At 47.3% G+C, this 22,252-nt stretch overlaps 1 protein-coding gene across 3 annotated transcripts in view; it reads right to left on the bottom strand.

Annotated features, from left to right (window-relative positions):
- MAP2K4 (mitogen-activated protein kinase kinase 4) overlaps positions 1-22,252 on the bottom strand; it is a 90,696-nt gene that overhangs the window by 34,491 nt on the left and 33,953 nt on the right. The window contains exons 2-4 of one of the 3 annotated variants that reach the window (XM_027903151.1): positions 19,614-19,716; positions 7,232-7,327; positions 1,544-1,718 (exon numbers count right to left, since the gene is read on the bottom strand). In XM_027903151.1, the coding sequence (XP_027758952.1) occupies positions 1,544-1,718; positions 7,232-7,327; positions 19,614-19,716 (374 nt within the window). Of the gene's footprint in view, positions 1-1,543; positions 1,719-7,231; positions 7,328-7,646; positions 7,679-19,613; positions 19,717-22,252 lie in introns of those variants that run through there. The other 2 variants (XM_027903153.1, XM_027903152.1) reach the window with 2 other exon arrangements.

The raw sequence follows: 22,252 nt of genomic DNA, 5'->3' as shown, positions 1-22,252 counted from the left end.
GAGGGGAGCTGCACCTCAGCACAGGCCCTTGACACCGACAACATTCACCTACAACACTGGCAAGTCCTCATGCAAACAGTCTGGAACAAGAGAATCCCTGTGCCAGCAGACACATCTCCTCCATGACATGAGCTAATCCATCCCAGTGCCCTTCTCCGCATGGCTGTACCCACTGCAGAGCTCCAGACAGCAGCCTCTCAGCTCTGGGGGTGTGCCTTCCTCATACTACAGCTACAGGAGCAAAACTACAGGTACCCAGCTCACACAACCCAGGTTTAACAAGCTGGAGGTGCCAGGGCATCACTTCATTACACAAACGGTTTTCAACACATCATCTGCAAAATACACCCATGAGCTCTACCAAAGGCAACTGAAAGAAAAGAGCCTTTAGCTACAGGCAACCTCTAGATCCACTGGAGACTTTTAGGGATTCAAATCCAGGTTGAAACACCACTGCATGGCGATCCAAAACACTCAGAGACCTAACCAGTGATCCCACTGCTGTGACAGTCAGTATTTACTGGAGAAGATCAAAGATGAGGGTTACTCCAGTAACCTGACACACTAGAGACAGGTATCAATAGTCACAGCAGCTGGAGACTGAGATATGTCTGCCTGGCCCATGAGATCAGCAGGGGCAAGTGTCTCCAGATCAGATCAGGCAATATTCCAAAGAAGACAGAGAGAGTTGGAAAAGACAGCAACACAGACTCCTACATAGCTCACTTCTGCTCTTTCCTGGGAGGCACGAGTGCACTTATAGTTGATGTCATAGACACAGTTAAAGATGAATATCATCTGCCACCTGCAACGAGCAAGGGAAAGGACCAGAGAGAGAGAGAGAATGGGTGCTGCCCTCCTCCATGGACAAGCAGATCCTCAAAGATAACCAGGGAGCAGCCCTGCTGCGGCAAGACAGAATACTCTGTACTGCCCAGCTGGGAGAGGAGGCTGAGTATTGTTTCTGTGTTTAAGGTGCATTTTTGGGTAGCATAAAGTAGAAAATGGACAGTCCAGAAAACTGCTGCACTTTCCATCTCCAGAACAGATAAGCACAAAGCAGACATACATCAGCAAGAGCACAACACTCCCTAGAAGACATCCACTCCATTCCAGTTCCTCCTGGTGAGGCCACACCATAGCACATACTGACTTAGAGCTAATTTTAAGTCTCTACTTTAATTCACAAAAGACACCAAAAAGCTGAGATGTCAAGTTGTGTCTCCCACCAGCCTAGGCTGTACCTGAACCAGTGACCCAGAGGTGAAAGGCCCGTGCCCCATCATCAGTCTCCAGATATGTGATCCCCTCAGAACAGCAGGTTCCTGATTGACATTTTCAAAAGGGCACAGCAATTATGAGAAATTCACAAATCACTTGAAAACATGCCCATTATACACTGTATTTTCAGCAAACAGTAGCCTTTACACCAGAAATAAATAGAACAGAGTAGTAGATGGGTGCTAGATGGAAGAACCTTAATTCTCCATCACACAGCATCCCAACAGACTAAAGTACAAATGTAAGGATGGGCATCACCTACTTTAACTGCCATAATTTGCCCACTTGGTTTGTGGACCATTTTGTTGACAGAACCATAAGCGCCTCGTCCAATTTCTCCAAGGTCTTTCAAGTCCTCTGCTGTAAAATCCCAATGTTGTTCAGGGGAAATCTTCAATTTTCCTGATGATTCAATGCTGTGTGTTCTCAGTCTCTCTCTGTCAAAAATATTGGGAAGCAATTTTTCCACATTTTAAATAGTCCGTAAATGTCTCTTTTCAGCACTTGTTTAAACATTAGAAGAGGGGTTCACAAAGCTACAGCAACAATCTGACTCCACAAAGGATTTTGGTTGGGGTGAGGGGTACAGGGGTGAGGGTAAATGTTAAATCAAAAATGACATACACTTGTCCACAGCTTCAATTAAGGATAAGTTTCTCCAGCTGTGGCATAAAATTCAATGTGTCTCATAGAGTCATTCTAAGCACGCACACAAAATGCATCAGGCTGAGAGCAGGATCTGGGAACATGCAGCACCAAGAGCCTGAAGAGCACTCCCAGCCCCATCTCCACAAAGCTCCTGCTGCTCTACCACCACATCCCGGCACCTGCCTCCCCTCCAGCTGGGATTCTGTCAAACACAGGCAAAGTTCTTCTGGGTGACCCAGGGAGACTTCAGAAAAAGTTTGCCCTCCATGGAAAATGGCAATTAAAAAAGATAACTCAAAAACCCCCCAAACCCAATACATTCATATGTTATAATTTAATAATTTAATTTATTCAAAACCAAATAGAGAGCCAATAATTTATAAAAAGCAAGACAAGTTCTTTGTGACATATGAAAACAAAAACTGCCTGTTCAAGTGTCTTTACCAAACACCTAAATTAACTTTCTCAGGCAAAACCTGCTCCTATTGAAGCCACCAGAATTTGCCTAGGAAAGGAGCAGACCAATGTCCAAACTGTGTGAACAGAGGAGTTCCGAGATTGTTTGAAGGTGCCCCTAATGGCTCATTCATATGCACCAATGCTTTCACTGAATTAAGAGGAAATGCATAAGTATTTGCAACACTTTTCATCTTAAAATGCTATGCAAAATTTCAGGGTTTCATTAATTAATTACCTGAGTCACACTTCTTGGGTCATAAAGTAAGCCAAAACCCCACTGTCCCTCTTTTGAGATGCATCAAGAGCATTGCAGGCAGCTCCCACTCGGGGCACACTGACCTGACAGGGACTGTGAACACACAGGTAGCTGTGCTCGCCCTGTGTGCAGGGCACATCTGTCACACTCGGCCCTCAGGCTCTGATCACTTCTCTTGGGCATTTGATTCAGCCCCCACTTGCCTGGCCAGGGTCTGGCCCCACGAGCAGAACACATGTGGTGGATCCAACCAAACCCGTGGAGTTTGCCAGCCGAGGAATAAACAGCTCATGGCTGATTCCACACTGATAAACCCCACGCTGGCCACCAGCAGCTGCAAACACCACCCAGCTGGGTGTCATGGGGGACCCAACTGTGACCTCCACCGGGTTTGGTTTGGACCCCGGGCTTTGTGAGGGTGAAAGGCCAAGTGGTTCAAATGACCTCACCTGCTGCCCTCCAGCCCCTCCCGCGCTGCTCTGGGTTAGTGCTGATGGCTCTGAGGCAGCTGCGTGTCCACAGCCCTTGGCCCGTTCGATGAAAGCCTTGGGGTGCAGCTCCTCTCCCCACTTCTGGGCTGTGTCTGCACTGCTGTTTCTTGCTCTCTAACCTGCCCAACTCAAGATTTTCAATCTGCTGCTCTCTACAGTGTCCCTACACTGTATTCAGGAAATTCAGGAAACCCCCTGACAGTGCTACAACACAGCACAGGGGGGATGGACACGCCTGTCTCACAGCTCCTGTTCATAATAAACACTGCACTGAAGGGGTTCTCTGAGGAAGTTGCTTACTAGAAAGCAAGGAATGAAAATAAGGCAGCAAAATGTCAAAAAAGAAAAGAGGGAAAAAGAAAAGAAAAAAAAGAAAAAAAGAAAAGAAACATGACCTCCACACATGCCAAGGGTCTCACAGGCAGCTTCTGAACAGGTTACTGTCTAACTGCTCCACCATCCTGTTTGGTCAGTACCATAATAATAGTTTTTGTTCTAAGGGAGGGAGGTGAGAAGCACCAGCTGAAGAGGAACTGGCAAAGGGGCATTTCCTGCCTCACCTCCAGCCAGCTGGTGGGCACCAAGGAGCACAACCACTGAGAGCTAAACCCTCTTCAAAAAGAGGAAAAATAGCAGAGAGGTGACATTTAACAGAGTTGAGTTTTGATTTCCGGAGAAAACCCTTTCCAGATCTTTGAAAAACACTTCATACCAAAGCTCTCATGGAGTTAAGAAATTTAAACATTGATGTAGTTTATTCAAATAAAGCAATTAAACCCTTCTCCACTCTTCCCTCTGTTTTTCTGCTCAAGAAACTTTGCTTTTCTGATGCTCCACCAGAAGAGAAAGGGATTTGGAATTCATTAATTCCATCACACAAGCAGCCTGTTTGTCCCCAGCTGTGTGTGAAAGCCGAGCTGTGCCATTGCTGGGCAGCTGAGGGACAGTGGCTCGAGATGCCAGGAGTAAGGTGGGAGCTGGGAATAACCCCCTGCTGGGGCTGCACCGAGGGCTTTGCAGCTCTCCAGGGGTTTGGATCGAGCTGCAGCATCACCATCCACCCCCAAACCCTCCCGTCTCGGAGCTCAGTGCTGTTACGGATCCATCTGCCCTGTCTCACAACCACAGCTCCTGCTTAGCTCTTCTCAAATACCCAGGGAAATGGTCAAATAAGCAAATGACAAGTCTGACAGACTGACAGACACCTGAATACAGATTTTGCTCATTTAGCTCATTTGCCACACGTAAGCAGGTCCACCTCAAGAGTTGTAAATGGAATGCAATGATTGCTTTTAATGTCAAAAAGCTACGCTTGATATCAGGAATTTTTCAATGTAAATCAAAATCTAAATGGATTTCCATGCCAAGAAAGCAGCTCAAAAATGCAAGTCTAGAACACAGACTCTACACTGATCTAAATTGGGAGTTTTCTGATGTAAATCTGAGGCAATAAAAAAACCTAAATCCCCAATGCAGAACATTTATTCCTCGGTTTGCAATGCTGCAGATGGATGAGGACATAAATCCATGGAGTGAACATGCCTCCAAACACAGAACAGCTGCCTAAGCCCTGCACTACATTCTGGTGCTATGGATACTACAGCAGCCTGCTTCAAAGAACAGCAGGGCAACCACACAGTGTCTGGTGAGGGCAAAAAGTAGTTAGTGCCCAGTCCCTGTGATTAGTGCACATCAGAGCTTGCACAGATGGGAGCAGACATGTGCCTCCTCTTACCCTTTCATTTTTAAGCTGTGCAATCCAACCTTCTCTAAGGCTGGGAATGTTGAGCAAAATTGGAAATATATTCTCTAAATGCTCAGGATGTCCAAGATGAACTTGTGGGGCTTCATATATGATTTTAAAAAATAATAGATACTCCTAGATACTCCTCAAACAGTTAAAGGTAGCATTTCCAAATGCATCTTGGTGACCACAGCTCCTGATAACTTGTCCAGGACTTCCAACTCCTCATCTTGTTTTGAAAATTTTCAAAAGGCAAGAAGAAAAAAAAGGGCTGAGGGGGTGGTTGTGCTCCCTGCACTTGAAAGGCACCGATGTGTCTGTCTCACTGCAGATAGTTACTGTGCTTGTCACAGCAGTTATTCCACGGATTAGGAGCACCAAGCAGGACAACAACTCCAAACAGTTGTCCTTTGTCAGAGCTGACTCTGCAGGCCCAGCCTGGCAGGAAACGGGCTCTGGCACCAGGCTGGGACAGGGCACCAGGCTGAGAGCTGAACCTGCATGGGAAGACTGCCAGGGCTAGAGACCCCCACAACCTCCTGGGGACACCCACAGACACCTTGGGAAGCTCCCCAACAGGCTGTGTTAGTTCCCTGAGCCCTGCTGTTAACACCCAACTGCAGGGAGGCCAAAACTTTTAAAAACAAGCACTTCCTTGGGCATGAAAAAGAAGGACCACTGGGAGAAGCAGAGAAAAGTTGGTGGGTTGTTTCAGGCTAAATTGGTAGTTATCACATATGAAGCAAGGTCAGAAAGATGGTGTAGGCAGCTACATATATCCTCTTCCTTCACTTTGCTGAGAGCTCTGCAGGACTCAAAGCAGCCCAAAAGTTGACATATTCAATGCTACAGCTGACATGAATAAAATCTGCAGAGGCAAAAAGATCCAAGCAAGCCACTGTGTCTCCCAAGCCAGCCTGGTGCTGGATTCTGCTCAGAAGTCTCTCATTAAAGTTCCTACTTACACTACAGTTAATGAGAATATATTCTACTTTTCTACAAGTTTGGTAAAAAAGCTGCTCGACACAATGGCATTTTAAAAACAGATTTGTGGTCCATCAGCCAAAGCTGAAGTGTAAATCCCAACAAAAGGGCTTCCAGGCAAACTGCAGGGTGTGAATGACACTGTGCACTGTCCATAACTTCAGACTAAAACATGGCTTAGGACTGGGGCTGACAGTCCCTCCCAAGACTTTCCAACAGCCTGGAGAGGTCCTGGAGAACTGTGATGCTTCTATCTCAATGTCTGTGTCACTTCTAAAACAGTTTTCAGATCTTGCTAACACAGTACCGACTCTAGTTTAAATTTCACTGGAGAAAGTCTCCAGAAGAAATGTTTTGGTTTTTTTCTGAGGACTGGAAAAGTTGGTGCTCTCACAAATCTTTTAGATTTTAAAGAAAATAAATTTTTGCTTCTGATAAGCAAAGAGCATCCTTGCAAGTAGGACAGAACCAGTTTGGGTTTGCTTTGACCCATACAAGCTATCCTGAGGCTTCACTATATTCTATAGCAGATTCTTAGACATAAAGAGATACAGAAAATGTGGCAGAGTTTTCCATCTCTGACCTACTCAGACTAAAGCAAAGCACACTTGCTCCCTTTCCTTGTGACCAAGAGGTTGAAATTCTCCCTAGCACTGCCTCTGCTTTTTATGCTCCTCCAAAACTTTATTTTAAAGATAATAACAAAGCTGTGGAAGTTGCACAGCCCTTCCACAGCCCCCATTTCTCAGCCCAGCACATGTTCAAGGCTGTGAAGAGTCTCAACAGAGCTTGGCTGAGGCTTTTAAAACATCAATATTTTGTATTCAGCTTCCCTAGTAAAGTACTGAGTTACAAAGGATTTTGATTAACCCTGCTCTTGACATGGAGGAAACCTCTCCTCTCATCGTGGTGATGAATTTCACTGGGCACACTGATCCCAAACTCGCTCTGCCTTGGCCACGAGCCAGCACTGCAGCACAGTCACTGACCCTGCCACGGCCAGGAGCTCAAGGCTTACACTGCATTCAAGAATTTCAGGATAATACTGGAAAACACTGAGCTAATTAATTTAACAACCCTTCTGAGAACGCTGACCCTCCTTCTGAACCATTCCCTCTCCTGGGCCATGGGCAGCTCCTTGAGAGAGAACACCAAACAGAGACATGAGCACAGCCATAAGAATCAACAGAAGAACCCGAGCACACTATAAACAGTTTGCAAAATGGTACTGAGATGCAAAAGCAGCATTATTACACAGCAGTCACCCTATGGAATGACACTATTTCTGAGACAATTCCATGACTTTAGGAGATGCCATTTTTGCAGGATGGAAAGATTTGACAATGGCTAACAGACAGGGAAGCTTACTGTAGCCTGCTGGACAGTGTGGGGATGAGTTCCACTTCTCTCCTTTTGAAACTGAACGGGACAATGTGATTACTACCCAGGGTTGCTTGTGTGTCACTTCAGCCACGAAAGGTTGTGGAAATGACAGGAAAACATGGTGCTGTTATCACATGACACAATAATGTACAACACAATACTCAGCCTGTCACTGCCCTCCGAGAACTTGGCATCACAAATTAATGAGCTGTACCATTTCTCTTCCAATGTTCACCTAAGCAGCCTCCCCTCCTAGGGAGCAAAAGAGCACCCGATGATTTGAACTCATTTTAACATATTAAGTCATAAGCAATTTCTTTCTTTACAGCAATGGCAATTATTATTTCCAACTGTATTATTACTGTGATTAGAAACATGCATTAGCTTATTAGCCAAATACCTGTATGTTAGTGACATGCTGCTTCCTCAAGGCACATTGACCACCCCCTGGTCTGCATTTCTTGTGCTCTCTAAAGCAGAACTTATTAACAATTATTTTTCTTAAAAAAAAAACCAAAAAACAACAAACCAAACCAAACCAAAACAAAAAAACCAATCAAGCTTCCATCCTGAATCCACCAATCTAGGACTGATGGTCTCTCCCAGCTACACTTGCCATTCATCAGATCCCCTCTCCCAGATAAGTCCAAATGACTTGAACAACTACATCCTTACTTATTCCCTCCAGAGCCCAACAGCTGACAAGGTAATCACCATTCTGCACTACGGGACTTCTCTAGGAACAACAACTGAGGCCGGGATCTCTGAGTCCCTCAAGCTCTGGAAATCTTTCCCAACATGAGGACCTGTTACCTCAGAGCAGTTCAAGGAGCTCAGGAGAGATGGATTTCTGCTAAGCCCTGTGTGGAGAACAGGCCCTGGAACACTCGTACCAAGGATCACTGACCACTGCAGCCGTGGACAGACAGTCACAGGAAAACAGGGGCTACACTCAGCTCCTGGTGGAAACACCTGAGAGGGGCAGATTCTGAGCACTGCTAATTCAACTACAAGAAATGGTTTGGTTTCAAACCCTCTTAACAAGTGATTTTTCTAATATAATCTTCTGTAGGTCACAAAATTCCAATCCTAGTCAGGGAAAATCCAACATCTCCTTTGGGATTTATTTTCTACTTGGAATTAAAACACAGCCCAACAAAATACCACAAACTTTGGGTTGCATCACAGCCTGAAATAACCTGAAATTCAGAGCCAAGAATGCACCTGGCCATGTATTTCTTTCTGTGGCAGACAAGGACAGATGGGAGACACAGAAACCACCTGACTGCAAGATAGAGATCGCTTTTTCAGAGACACCTCCGTCTTCAACATAGTGACCAAAAGACAGCTCGTGACAACCAAGTAGACCAAATTTGACTTGTATTTTTCAAGTGTCCTTTCTCTAAGACATAAGACTCATGCAGGCCCGTGAAAGCAGTTGCCTGGTGAAGGTTCCCAGGCTCTAGCAGCATGGTGAGATTTTCCATGCTGGTCTCCTCTGAGATGGCTGGGTGGGACACGGTGCTCTCCACCGACCCTCCAGAGAGAGAGGTGCTTTGCTGTTAGCTCTGTGAGGATGTTTACAGAAAACTAACGGTACTGAGAGGAGTTAGGTCAATGTTCCCAGGGAAGCTCCTTTCTCATCTTTCACTGGTACGAAAGAAGATCAGAGAGAAAACAACCCAAGCTCCACTATAGCAAAGCCCCTGTGGTTCCTCAGAGAGGACAACCACCTTCACACTGCTGGATCAAGAGATACCGGGAACAATCAGTTCCAACTGACCCACACTTGTCTCTGCAAAGGCATCAGTTATGCCAAGCACGAAGGACCAACTGCTCCTCTGTATTTATTCAAAGCATATCTTAGGAAGCAGGGAATTAAAACAGGCTCAACAAGGAAGACTGTTCAGGGTCACCATAATCCAATGTAGACCGGCTTGGCCATTTAAATTTAGGCTGGATAACAGGAAAAGGTTCTTCCCCCACAGGCTGGTTGGGCACTGAACAGGCTCCCCAGGGCAGTGGGCACAGCCCCAAGGCTGCCAGAGCTGCAGGAGGGTTTGGACAACACTCTCAGGAACAGGGTGGGATTGCTGGGGTGTTCTGTACAGGGCCAGGAGTTGGACTGGATGATCCTGAGGGGTCCCTTCCTACTCAGGATATTCTATGATTCTCAGCTCTTTCTTCAATGAGGTTTCCCAAAATGGAGAGGCCTTCAAGATATGAGGCAAGAACATCCACCTGAATCTCAAGGATGATGTCTATAGTTTTCACAGACAGAATACAGCACAAACCCAGATAATCTAAGTCCTTTTCAGAAGTCTGTTCCTCAAACAAACAGAATAGCCAAAACAATTCAGCCTTGCAGGCCAAGCCCTGTGTCCATCACATTCCATCCAGGCCACCACAATGTCCTTTCCATCAGCACTCTGTAGAGCAGCTGATTTTCCTGGGTGCATCCTGTCCATCCAGGCCAGATGTCCTCCACAACACACACGGAAAGTCGCTCATTTGTGCAAAGGACAAGAACAGAAGTTGTCAACAATGACCTGTGGGGTCAAAGCAATCTCTGAGTCTGCAGACTCTCCTCTCTTTATTCTCCATTCCTCAATGTGTACAGAAGACAAAAGCAGTGACTGATTCCTTCAGTCTGAACTCACAAAGCAAAAGAGTTGGCTCACTTCTCCATAGCCAGTGGAAAAGCCAAGACACTTTACTGTGAGCTGGTGATTAAAGTCTGAAGAGATAAAGGATGTGCTTCTGCTCTGATGAAATGTGGTGAGGTCCCAAATACAAGTACAGAGTAGCAATGGGCAGTTTAATCCTAGAGCTGGCAATGGCAGCTGTTTGTTGGGGTTTCCTGCAGGAACGTGGTTTGCAAGGTTCACACCTGGAGACAAGGCTCGAGTTCAATCACAGATATGAATTGGGGTGGTCCAGACTTAAAATCCCTTCTGACATTTTGTATGTCACATAACCAAAAAAAATGTCTGTGCCTGACACTCTCAGATTAACTGGAGTCCAACAGTCATAGTGACAGCCCTTCAGGGTTAGACCCCAGCTCCACCACCTGCACAATACGGCAGAGACACACAGGCACGAACTCAGCTCCGTGCTTAAGCCATGTCCTATTTGCTACTTGTAAATAATTATTGAACAATACATTTATCAACAAAATGGGTAGAGACCAAACCTCTGTGTCTTCACAGATATATTTACACACATTGATTTGGAGATGTTAAATACAATAATCTGCTTCATCCTGTTTTCTTCCATAAACACCAGCAGGTTTTGTGTATGAAGCCAGCAGTTCCTGAATTTGCCCAAGGAGGAGGAGGGAACATTGGAAATGGGCTCTCTTCAGCCTCAGGGCTTCATCCATGTCTCAGGACACCAGTCCCTAAGACACATAGGATGGGAGGGTGGGACATCTATTGCTCCATTGACATTGAATTGAAAAAAAAGCTCAGAAAGCAGATTTATGGGGTAGAAGAAGAAAAACTACAGAACAGGAAAGAGGGCAGGCCATGCTCTCAGATGGTTTATAAAGATGAGCAACAGCATCTCTGCTTCCTGGATACATTTTAGTGGCAGTCAGTTCCATCTGATGGGTTTTTAGAGCTTGGCTTATGAACTGGTGAGCTCAGACACAGGGATGCTCAGGCAGGACAGCTCAAAGGATCCCTGGGGCACCCTGGGATGCAGGAGGAAACACACAGGTGCCATGAGATCATTTTGATCAAAAACCTCAAGTCCCAAAGACTGCTCATGGCAGGAGAGAGGAAGGGAGAAATTTTGGCAACTTCCTGTTGCCAAACGGAATTCTGGATCTCACCTTCCTAATCATGAAAACTTACTGGTGAATGTAAACAATCAGACCATTTGAAGGCTCAGAGATGACAACACATCTCACCTTCTCCACGAAATACGAAATGCAAGTTTTAGAACAGCTTACAGAATTTAAGATAAAATGGTAAAGGACAGACAAATGGGTCTTACAATACTCTGAAAATACATCAACAGATTCAGATGTTATTGAAAAGTCCAACATGAATTGAGCTGTGGTCTTCCACTTTCTCACTACCCCTCCAGAGAAGCCTGGTGTCCTGAATGCCTTGAAAGTCTCCACAGACCAAGACTTACAACCAGTTTGCATCTGAGCATGCACACAGCTCTCCTTGCTAGAGGATGCAGCACCTTGAAACAAAAGAAAGGAAAGAGAGAACATTTTGCTTCTGTTACACAACAAGTATGAAGGGAAGAGCTGATACCAGCTCTGAAACTACTCGACCTCCTTTCCCTGCTCCCAGACAAGCACTGCAGCAGTGACACCATGGGGGGAGTGACACAGCCGTGCCAGGCCCAGGCATGTCCTCCAGTGTGTGAGGAGGAGCTGCAGCTCAGGAGTGCCCGGGGTCTGCTCACAGGACTGGGACAGCTCTGCTCCTGCCACACCCAGAGCTACCCTGGAACCATTGGGACACAACCAGCGGAATTACACAAACCCCAAATCCTTAAACCACACCGAACCCTCCAAAGCCCAAACCCTTGAACTGCTTTCAAACAAAGGCAGCACCATCCCCCATCTCAGACACAGCAAGGCCACTGGGGGAAGTTCCAACTCCCCACAGTCAGGATGACAGATTTTCCTAAATCATCTTCCTCGGCAGAGCACAGAACATGTTATCAAAGCACTGACCTCGTGTTCAGGCTTATGAACCTGGGCTTTTGGAACCAAGCTGACTAACCAAGAAAAATGGTCAACCTCTGGCTCTTCTCCAGGCTCTGGAGCATGACAGGTATCCCCAAAGCAGCAACCTGGTCCTGCACAGGCTGCAGACACCAGGATTTTGCCAGGAGCATGGATGGAGTCAAGGATAGCGCCTCATGTGTCTCAGGGAAGGATCTGGCCAACCACGGGTCACCCATGGAGCCACATTACCAGATAAAGGGGAGGTAACACAGCTCACCAAAAGCCAGGCATGGCAAGGAAAGTCTATAGGACACCTCTATCCACGGGAAACAGCTTCAGCTTTGCTCTTCTGTCCAGCCTCTCTGTCCCATCAGGCAGCCCCATTGATGCAGATTTCATGGTGAATGAAGTCAAGTTCAGTTTGAAAATTAACATTTCCAGCTCATTGCTCTATGTTTCCCATTTCCACCAATCCAGAATGCTTCACCTCCCTTCACACCATTCAACTCAGTAGAAAAAGTCTGGTAATCAACTCAGAATCGCTGCTCTTCAGGGACTCACCCCAGACACCACCTCAGTGCCTCTGGAAGAGGAAAACTGGAGACAACACTGCTAAAAATACCTTCCCAGGTAACACAGCTCTGCCACTACCCCGTCCCACCTTCCCTTGCCCAACGTGCCCCGTGGAGGCAGCACAGAGGTCACTCATCACACCTTGGATGGGGTCAGCACACCCATGTCCCAGCACAGGGGCCAACGACAGCCTGGCCCACGGGGACAGGGGCCCCGGGTGGCTCTGGGCTGGTGCAGAAGTCTCCAGCCTCCCCCACCTTGGATAACTCCCCTGCCACCACAGCTCCCAGTTGCTGTCCCTGCCTGGGCAGGCCAGGCCAGGTCTCAGTGCTTTGGAAGGTGTCTGAGGGGAGGGTCGAGGCTGAGAGGTCCCAATGCAGCTCCCAAACGAGCAGCTCTGCCCACGGCTGTGTGTGCAGTGACAGCCTCAGCAGCAGCTCCCACCGTGCCAGCAGTGGGACAGGTCACACAGGTCACCAGAGATCCCTGTTAACTCCCTACCCTGTCACAAACTGCTGGCCTAACCTTCACCTCTTCCAAATGACAGCGTGTCCCAGCTTCCCTGCTGCAGAATGGGGACCACAGAGATTTGTGCAACCATTTAGGAATACAAAGCTAAATCACCCAGCATGGGTGAAGCACTCACAACCCATGAGAGTCAGGTCATACATAACATCAGGCTGGATTTGATTTAGACACCCAAGGATGCGTGATTGGATTCCAGAAGTTCTGGAGAGCCCAGGTCCCAGCACTGTGGCAGGAAGGCAGACGCTCAGCACCCTTGAAAAATCCATGTGAATTAGCTGAATGGAGATACAGGAGGTCCAAAGTTTGGTTCCAGATATGGAAGGCCTAAAGCCAGAAGCAGAGTGCTGAGATATCAAAACCTCACAAAAAGAAAAGAACAGTCCTACAAGGGCAGTGAAGCTCTAAAGGAAGGGAGAAGCTGACAGAGAAATTTATTTTGGAAGCAGCAGACAGCAAAAAGCTCCTCTGCAGAAGAGGATATGCACCTAAGAAACACCAAAACTTACAAAGTTAAAAGAAAAAAAGGACCTTAATGCAGCATGTTCAAATCTCACAGTGACTCTGGCAGCCCCTTCTCTGATGAGGTGATCTCCTGGAGGCCTGAGATACTGAACTCAGGTATTTTACAGGCCACATCACCTCTTTGTCCTCTAGGCCTAAGAGATCGATGGCCAAACAAACTTGTAAACTTTTTGGGGAAAAAAAAAAAAAAGGTAAAATAGAAGGAAAAGTTCATAAATTTTTCAAAAATGCTCCTGAAAAAACTGCAGAAGAAACACTGTTCCAGCACTGAACCAACAGTAATGTTTGTATGAAAAGTGAACGCCTGGTTACCACAGGCTCCTTCAAACACTGAAATGTCTCTACTCAGCCCTTGGAGGTTCCATTGTACTTGTGCTGACTTGAAAATATGACTGATTACATTTAGAGACTGCAACTTCCAGGAAATGTGACAGATCAGTCACAGAAAAAAATCAGATTCTTGGTACTTTTGACCCTGAATCCTGCCTCCAAGGCTTCCCTGCCACGGGAAGGCAGCACGTGGCAGAGAGGTAACAGAAATCAGTGACAACAGAGATGTAAAATGACAGTGATAGAAATGGGGAAGAGACAGGAAATATTTACAGGAAAATTCACACCAGTAATTGTGAACATGCCAATTTAGGATATTCCCCTTTGAGGTTTAGTATTCTTTTACAAAAATGGCAGAAACTCTCTCAGGTTACTTTCTAAAGAACTCTGCCAGCTGCAGGCAGAGCAATAGACACATCAGAGAGGTTTTGGTACAGAAAAAAAACCTTTCCAGGATTAACAACAGTCCCTGAACTATCTAGAAAGAAAGGAAGCAGCAGAGTCTGATGTGCAATTAGACCCCCACTGGCTTTTGAGGAACCCAGCCCTGCTGATTCACTAAAACATCCAACACGTTCCTAAGGCAGCTCCCTGGAGAGCCTGTGACTCTCCCAGCTGTCACAAGGAGAAGGTCCACACAGGGCACCTCTGGGAGCTGAAGTCCCACTGAATCCATGAAGACACTCACATGGCATAGGGAGGCATGGAATTCAACTGGACACTGGACACTACACACACCAAGTCTGAACGTTAGGAGAGGTCACTTCATTTTGTCACCTTTCCAGGGGCAACACTTGGGTGATCAGATTCTTGAGAGGTGGCATCTCTGACAGTCAAGAGACTTCCCAGGCAGCAGACAGAACGCTCCAAGAGCAACATGCTGTGAACCAGATGCCAAACAACATTCTTTGTGCGTGCTCATTTCTTAGCTGGAGGATCTAAATCCTCTAAGTCAACATTCAGCCATCCTGCACCCAAAGAAAACACCACTTCCTAGAAGATGGAAAAACTCATCTACAGCCAACTGAACAACTTGGTTCCAGAGTGATGGGCAGCACAGCCCAGCCAGGCACCCCGCTGTGCACAGCCACAGTCACACCTCACCACGTCACTCCCCTGCCAGTGTGATCTGAGCCTCCTTTCAGCAAAGGCCACCAGCTGTAAGCAGCTCTGTAAAGTTTCCACAGAGATAAGAGAGCAATCTAATTTTGTTTGTGACCTAAATCCTACTTGGACACAGCACAGATGAGGTAAAAGGTGGGACACTTTCCAGTCAGTATAATGGGTTTGAATTCGAGGAGCTCACCCTAACCATGGCTTGTGTCCTCCAGCATCTGCAACTTCTGCTGCAGGGAAAACAAAGTTAGCAGTTGTTAATCTGGTCTAAGTCACAAATTCAGCCTGAACTCATGAGATCCATGGGCTCACCTGGCAGGTCTCCACAGCCTTGACTGCTCCTCAGCCTGCACAGCATGGCAATCACTCACTGACTGACCAGGCACCGGGGCATCAACCATCAGTAGAGCACTTAACATCTTCTCTACTGCATACTTTTAAGTAGGAATTATATTCCTCAACTACTCTCTGCAATTCAGGCTCCACTCTGCCTTACTTTGTACATGTAAAATTCTGCTTAAAACTGGGCCAGACACTCTATGCACTGGCAGGGTACACGTCATACCTAGACAAAACCTCTTTGCACTTCTAGAGAGGAGTTGGTGGGAGCAGTCCCATGTGAATCAAATGAGACACATCCTCCATCACATGCAGTCACAGAACCAGAATGGACCTCCCTTCCAAACCCCTGCCTCTATTCCTGCTGCTCACCCACATCCTCCTGGGGCTTTGCCCACCTACCCTATAGGATCTGCACAGGAAAACAACTCACAGCATCTTTTAGCTGGAATAAGGGATGTCTCAGCCTTCAACATCACCAGGAGGGGAGATTTCAGGGAGCCACAGCCCAAATTCTAGAACTAGAAACGTACCTCCAGTTTCTAATCTCATTTGAAGTCACAAAGAGTCAGCCTTCTATTTAAAGGTCACTTCAAAGCCCCCAATTATAACATGCTCTAATTCAGAAAACACTCAGAGCAAGCCCCTTGCAGCACTGGAGATGTGAGGGGTCCTGTCCCTGGCTCCAGCCTGAGCAGCTGCAGCCTCGCTCATCTCCTCCTCCCTTGATTTCCTGGTCACCTGTGACAAAGGTGACCTCCTGACCATCCTGACACAGCTGGTGGTGGATGTCCTGGCAACAATGAAGAAGGAAGGTGTCCTGGGCAGGGGTTCAGGGTGACGTGGGCTGGAGGGGATGGGACAGGAGCAATGAGGTCAAGCCACCACTGTAGCCCTCACCAGCTCTGAGCTCCAAGGCCCCCACGGAGATGGTCCAGCAAAGCTCAGAGGTCCCAACCACTCCCCAGCTCCTCCTGCTCCTGCACATGGTCTCACACTTTTCCATGTTGCTCTGTATCCTGCCCTGGCTCCCACCTCCTGTTCCCCCACAGCTGCACACTCGTACAGCCTGGAGAGACAGAGTCCCAACCTGGACCCAAACCGTAACACCCGGCTCAAAACCTCCACAGATGTGAAAGAAAAGACAATGAGGGGCAGGCAAAAAAGATTTGGGAACCAATCTCTCAACCTTCTACATGCAGTTGTGTAATCTATACTGTCTCCTCCTGGACACAGTATTCCAGGGCACAGCCTATGTATCAGCTGAAAGCCTCTACCCAGGACAGCAGTGAAGCTGTGGAACAGTCTCCAGGCAGAAGCACAGTGGGAGTAAAGGGTCTCTGTGCCCTGCAAGACAAGGCATTTGGGGAGCACTGAGCAGAGTCCTAATAACGCCATGTTTTGCAATTGAGATTCCATGGCCTTGAAATCATTCCTCAGGTAACGTGCCATGAAAACCAAGGAACTAGAATGAATGAAGAGTCAGAAATCCCACACATATCACCTGGAAAGCCTCCCTGTGGAAACCACATCGAGTCCTCTCCAGCCTGTTGTGTGTGCATCCCCCCTGCTCACTGGAGCTGAATTCCACCCCTGGCTTACAGCAATTCCCAAAATCGGTTCCACCACACTTCCCAACTGTCTTTCCAGTCCCCCTGAAGATCTCCCAGACCAACAAACAAACTCTCAACAGAAAGCTGAACTCACACCTTAGCAGGGTGTGTGGGGTCCGTACCCATTTTATCCCGGTATGGAGCCTTGGCACTGAAAGGAGCACAGCTACACCCCACGGCCTGAAATTTGGAAGGCTACCTGTGGCATGATGTGTCTCCCCTCCTTGACAGCCATGCCTCTGCTCCAGTTTCCACAGAGGTTTCCTCCCTCCTGACCCACACAGCAGCACGAGGAGCCCCATTTGCCCCTTTACTGTCTATGTAGTAAGAAACCACGCTCTCACCTGGACATCCACCAATCCAGCCTGAGCAGTTTCCCAACCAAAACCTGCTAATCAAATGAAATACAGCTAATAGGCAATTCCCATCGCCTGGCAGCTGCAGTCACCCCTGGATGCCTCCTCTCATGCCCCACCCAGAGCTCAGCACAGGCAACAGGACTCTCTGCCCTCCTGGAGGCAGGAGCAACAGGACACCTCTGGATCTGTGGATCCAAGTCACAGAACCCAGAGAATCCCAAATTTCATGTGAGAAATTCACCTGTCTATCTTCAGATTCACCCATGTGGACCAACAGGGTCTGCCCAGGGCAAACCCCAGCAGCGTGGAGCCAGCGCTCCTGTCGGGAGAGTGTCTGGGCCACCCCACCCCACCAGGCTGAGGAGAAGTGACCTGGCAAACAGAAACACACTTTGCACTGGGAGCACACCTGGGCAAGAAGGTCTGGAACATCCAGTTCAAATCCAAAGTCTAGAAAAGGTTTCTAGCCAACTGAGGAAAAAAACATTCCAGCATCTCTGAGAAGAAGGGAGGAGATGGAGATACATCAGCCGCAAGACAAACACTTGACAGAAGAGTGCAACCAGAAGATGTCAACACTGCTTTTGAGGAACAGCATCTGCCACGGACACACAGAGGACATGAGGACAATTAGCTGTACCCAAACTCAGCCAGCCTCACCGCAGAGAAAGCAATCCAACCAACAGCATCCAGCTCTTTGAAACAGAAATGGCCACTACAGCTCAGAACCTCCCAAGAAAGCTTTGGCACAGACACATCACCATCAATTTAGGCACCTGAACAGCTATCATATCCAACACAAAACACTTCCAAGCCCTCAGAACCCATAGCACCATTAACCAGCCCAGAACCCGACCCCTGCCAACAACTGCATCTCCCACAGAGACAAAGCAGCACCTTCTTCCTGGACAGTGTTGACAGCCACTTGCACAAACATGAAACTTAAGATGTCGCTGACTAACACTGAAAGCTCTTCTGCACTAGACAGGAGCCACTGTGACTTCCAGTGAATCCAAGACAGAAATCCACACAGATAAATACAGAAAAGTCAAATCCCTATAGGTGGCTGATGGTGGGAACTCACTAGCTGAGCCTAAGTCCTTTATTTAATGGACTAGGGATGTCAGAGAGAGAAAAGAGCCCCAGATATGGTTTTGTACAAAGTCCTTGTGAGGGTTTGATGATGTGATGAGACCCAAAAAGTGAATAACTAAACGTGAACTCTACAACCAGAAAGAATACTCTAGTTCAGAGAGGAAAAGAGAAGGAAAGAGGAGGACTTGCTGGAAGGGTCACTCAGGGTTTTAAGAAAAAACATCTTAAGTGTTCTATAAATTTTCTCGATGTTGTAATTACCATCAATAACTCATCAGAAACATGTTTTTAACTCAGTAATGGCTTGACCAAAAATCCCCAGCACAAAGAAGCTCCCAGGATCAGAGCCCAGTGGGTATGTCCTGGGGAAGCAGAAGGTACTGAGCTCCAGGAGAGAGGCAGCAACATGCAGAGCCAAGCAGGAGCAGCCTGTGACAGGGACACCCTGGAGAGCCCAGGCAGCAGAGGGGCTGCAGGTGCAGTTTCTGAGCCCTGACAGTGACAAAACTCCTGAGACCTTAGAGAAGAAAAATGTGGGGCATCTTTGTGTGCTTGCTGCATCTGCCCCATGGAGCGGCTGCGGTGAGGCATCACCCAGCTGGGCTGGTGGATCTGAGGATACAAAGCTGACCTTGTCCGTGCTGGTGTACACTGGTATGAACTAGTGTCAGGAACTGCTCTGTGCCACTCTTGCACTCTGACTTTGGATAGGGATATCCTGGAGCTAAGCTGGCTGGAAACGTCTCTGAGACCTGATCCCTGTGTAACTCCCAAACATCTCCCTGTTGGTAAAATGATAATCCTCAACCTTAGTTCTAATTTAGTGCTGCAAACAATTCTATCACAGTTATGGCTTTCACAAGTAACACAGAAACAAGAACTTCTAACAAAAAGTAATAACCTGAATAAAGAGATAGGAAAATGACAGTGAATCAGTCTGGAAAATAATTACAGGCATATCTAGCATTATCAGCTACAGTATCTCAATTCTGGAAGGAATTAGCTCCAGTGTAAAACAGGGTGATCCCAATTTAATTTCTTTAATTCTAGAAAGAAAAATCTTCTACAGTGACTCAAACTGAGAGATTCAAACAACCTACAAATAACTGGAGTAATCAAACTGCATTTAACTAACACTGAGTGTTGGCTAAATCATTTCAAAGTTGTTCCACTAGTTGTGCCGTTGGCTTTATACTCACATGTGTGGATTTTGGAAAGGAACTCCAGAAGTATTTAGAGTAAATCTTGCTGTGGACTTGAAAGGTGGATTTGCAAAATTTAACTTCAGCGCTTTGCGTTTACCTGGGAGACAACGAACATAAAGTAAACTTTTTGTCAGCAACAAAATATTGAGAGCATCTGGAAATAAACAGGAAAAAATTACACATTGTAAGAAAAGGAAAATGCATTTCAGAACAACATTAGCAAATCACAGCTTGTGTCAGGGACATGGGGATGGAGACACAGTCAGCTCACACCCCAAGGTCTTCCCTGGCTCATTCCAAGGCAGTCACCAAAGAGAGGTGTCCAGAGCACCCCCTGGGACAGGTGGAGCACCTGCCTCACCTGCCAGGGCTCCAGCAGCCACAGGGCACCTCCTCACCACGGCCCTGGCCATCCTCCATGCACACCCAAGGGGGCAAAGGGGCCTGACCTGCCCTGGGCACTCCACAGACCCGGGGCTGGCACTGCCGAGGGAAAGGACATCTCTGTGGAACACCCAACCAAGGATGGCTGGCGGGGGGCCTGACCTGGAGATGGCCAAGCTTGAGGGAGGGTGGAGGTCTGTGAGCTCCTTCTGCAAAGTGGGATGCCAAGCAGACAGAAAAATTCAGCCCATCCAAGGGGTTACCAGGTGAGGGAAAGCTTTGCTCTGCAGCCAACTGAGGAAGTGTGGGGAAACAAAATAAACAGCACTGTGGGAAGGGTCCTGGTCACTGCACCAGCCACTGGTTCTGTACTTGCCACTGAAGTTGAGATGACCTGCTCAAGCAATAGCAGGATCAGGGGCTACAAAGGCACCTGTCCCTTCCCAGTACTCCCCCTGGGGAGCACAAAACCCTGTCTTGTCCCCATTTGCCGACAGGAATCCTGCATTCCTCCCCACCAAAACACCTGAGATGGTGCCTCTTCCAGCCCACCTTCCCAGAAGCCTGGAACTGAACCCCTCTGGCTTCCCACTGCTGCTCATCCCAGGAGCCACTGGCCACCCTAAGCTAACACAACTTCTTTCACTTGCACCCTAGAACAGATGTCATATTCCTCACCATCCCACAACCCTCCTGGGAAAAGCCAAAAGGCACCATTCTGCTCTCCAGCATTCACCTTGCACAAAGAGGTGTTTTGAGTAACTCCAATAAATAAAAAAAAAAAAGGATAAAAATGTAAGTCAAAGCACTTAGAGCGATTTCAGGGTATGAGATATTACAAGGATCAGAGGATCACAGAATCATTCAGGTTGAAAAGCACCAAGTGTTCCTCCAGCACTGCCAAACCCACCACTAAACTGTGTCCCCAAGTGCCTCATCGATGTCTTTTAAATCAGTCCAGGGATGGTGACTGCACTGCCCTGGGCAGCCTGTGCCAGGACCCAACAACCCTTCGGGTGAACAAATCTTTCCTAATATTTAATCTATACCTCCTCTGGCACAACTTGAGGATATTTCCTCTTGTCCTATTGCTTGTTGCTTGGGAGGTAGACCCACCTTGTTAACAGAATCACAGAACCTTTGAGGATGGAAAGGACCTTGAAGAACACCATGGCAATATACATCTAAAACCAGCCTGATAAACCCAACACCCCTCAGGATTAAGCATTCCCTCTAAAGAAATACACCCACCCTGTAGCCTGGGAGGCCAGGACAGCTTATGGCCAGCACCCACCCACACCCAGCCAAGGCTTCTCAACACTTTCCACCTCCCCAGCTCAGCTGGGACCGAGTGACAGCTCATCTTACTGGGGGGAAGTTCTGCCCTGAGGTGTCACTGCAGGAGCCGAGTGCTGCTGGCCCTACCCGAGCTCAGCACACGGAGCCCGTGGCACAGCTCCTGTCACTCCTCCTTTGATTTCCACACAGAGATGACCCTTGTTTCCTCTATCAACCTTTTAAATCACTGGTAGATAACTTCAGTTTTAATCCTGCTGCTATACAATAATCCAGAAATATCTGCACACATGTTGCATTTGCTAAAATCACCGAATTTCTTACAAATAAACACCACACAAGGAACGTGCAAAAAATCCAACAGTGGGAAATGAATTATCCAATGCTTTGCATCAACCATGTAAAAAATACATCCCATTTTCTGGTAACAATTCACCAGCAGATTTCCATAAGGTCCCATCAGTGATCCTGGGCCTCTCATCACTAGGGATGGTGGGGAAGAGCAAAGGCAAGGATGCCTGGCCTGGGTGAGGGGGCTCAGCACAGAGCTCAGCACCGCGATGGGCCCTTCCTGAGTGTGGTACCCAAAAAGAGATGGCACAGCACGGACCAGGCTGCAGCACTACAAGGAAAGGATAAAATGCTAGTTGTTAAAAATCCTGAGCACACTGCAGCAAGGTAACCATGACTGGCTTGCTCCTGTTAAAAGTACAGATCTCTGTTTTGACATAATTTCAGAATCACAGAATACTCTGAGTTGGAAGGGAGCCCCAAGGATCATCCAGTCCAACTCCTTAGTAAATGGCCAGAATAAGGAAAAAGGCCCCTACTGGTGCTGAAAGCTAGTCTATTTTGGGGCACTTTCACCCTAGTAGCACCCTCTTATTTTGCTTCGTTGTGCAGGGAAAAAAAAAGATGAAGGAAATAATGTAGTTTAGCAAATGCAATAATGC

Source organism: Empidonax traillii, unplaced genomic scaffold, assembly GCF_003031625.1.
Source record: "Empidonax traillii isolate 1590-97213 ecotype Southwest subspecies unplaced genomic scaffold, ASM303162v1 scaffold937:size346366, whole genome shotgun sequence".
NCBI classification, from domain to species: Eukaryota; Metazoa; Chordata; class Aves; order Passeriformes; family Tyrannidae; genus Empidonax; species Empidonax traillii.
The sequence above is the reverse complement of the archived record's forward strand: the minus strand, read 5'-3'. Positions and strand labels throughout refer to the sequence as shown.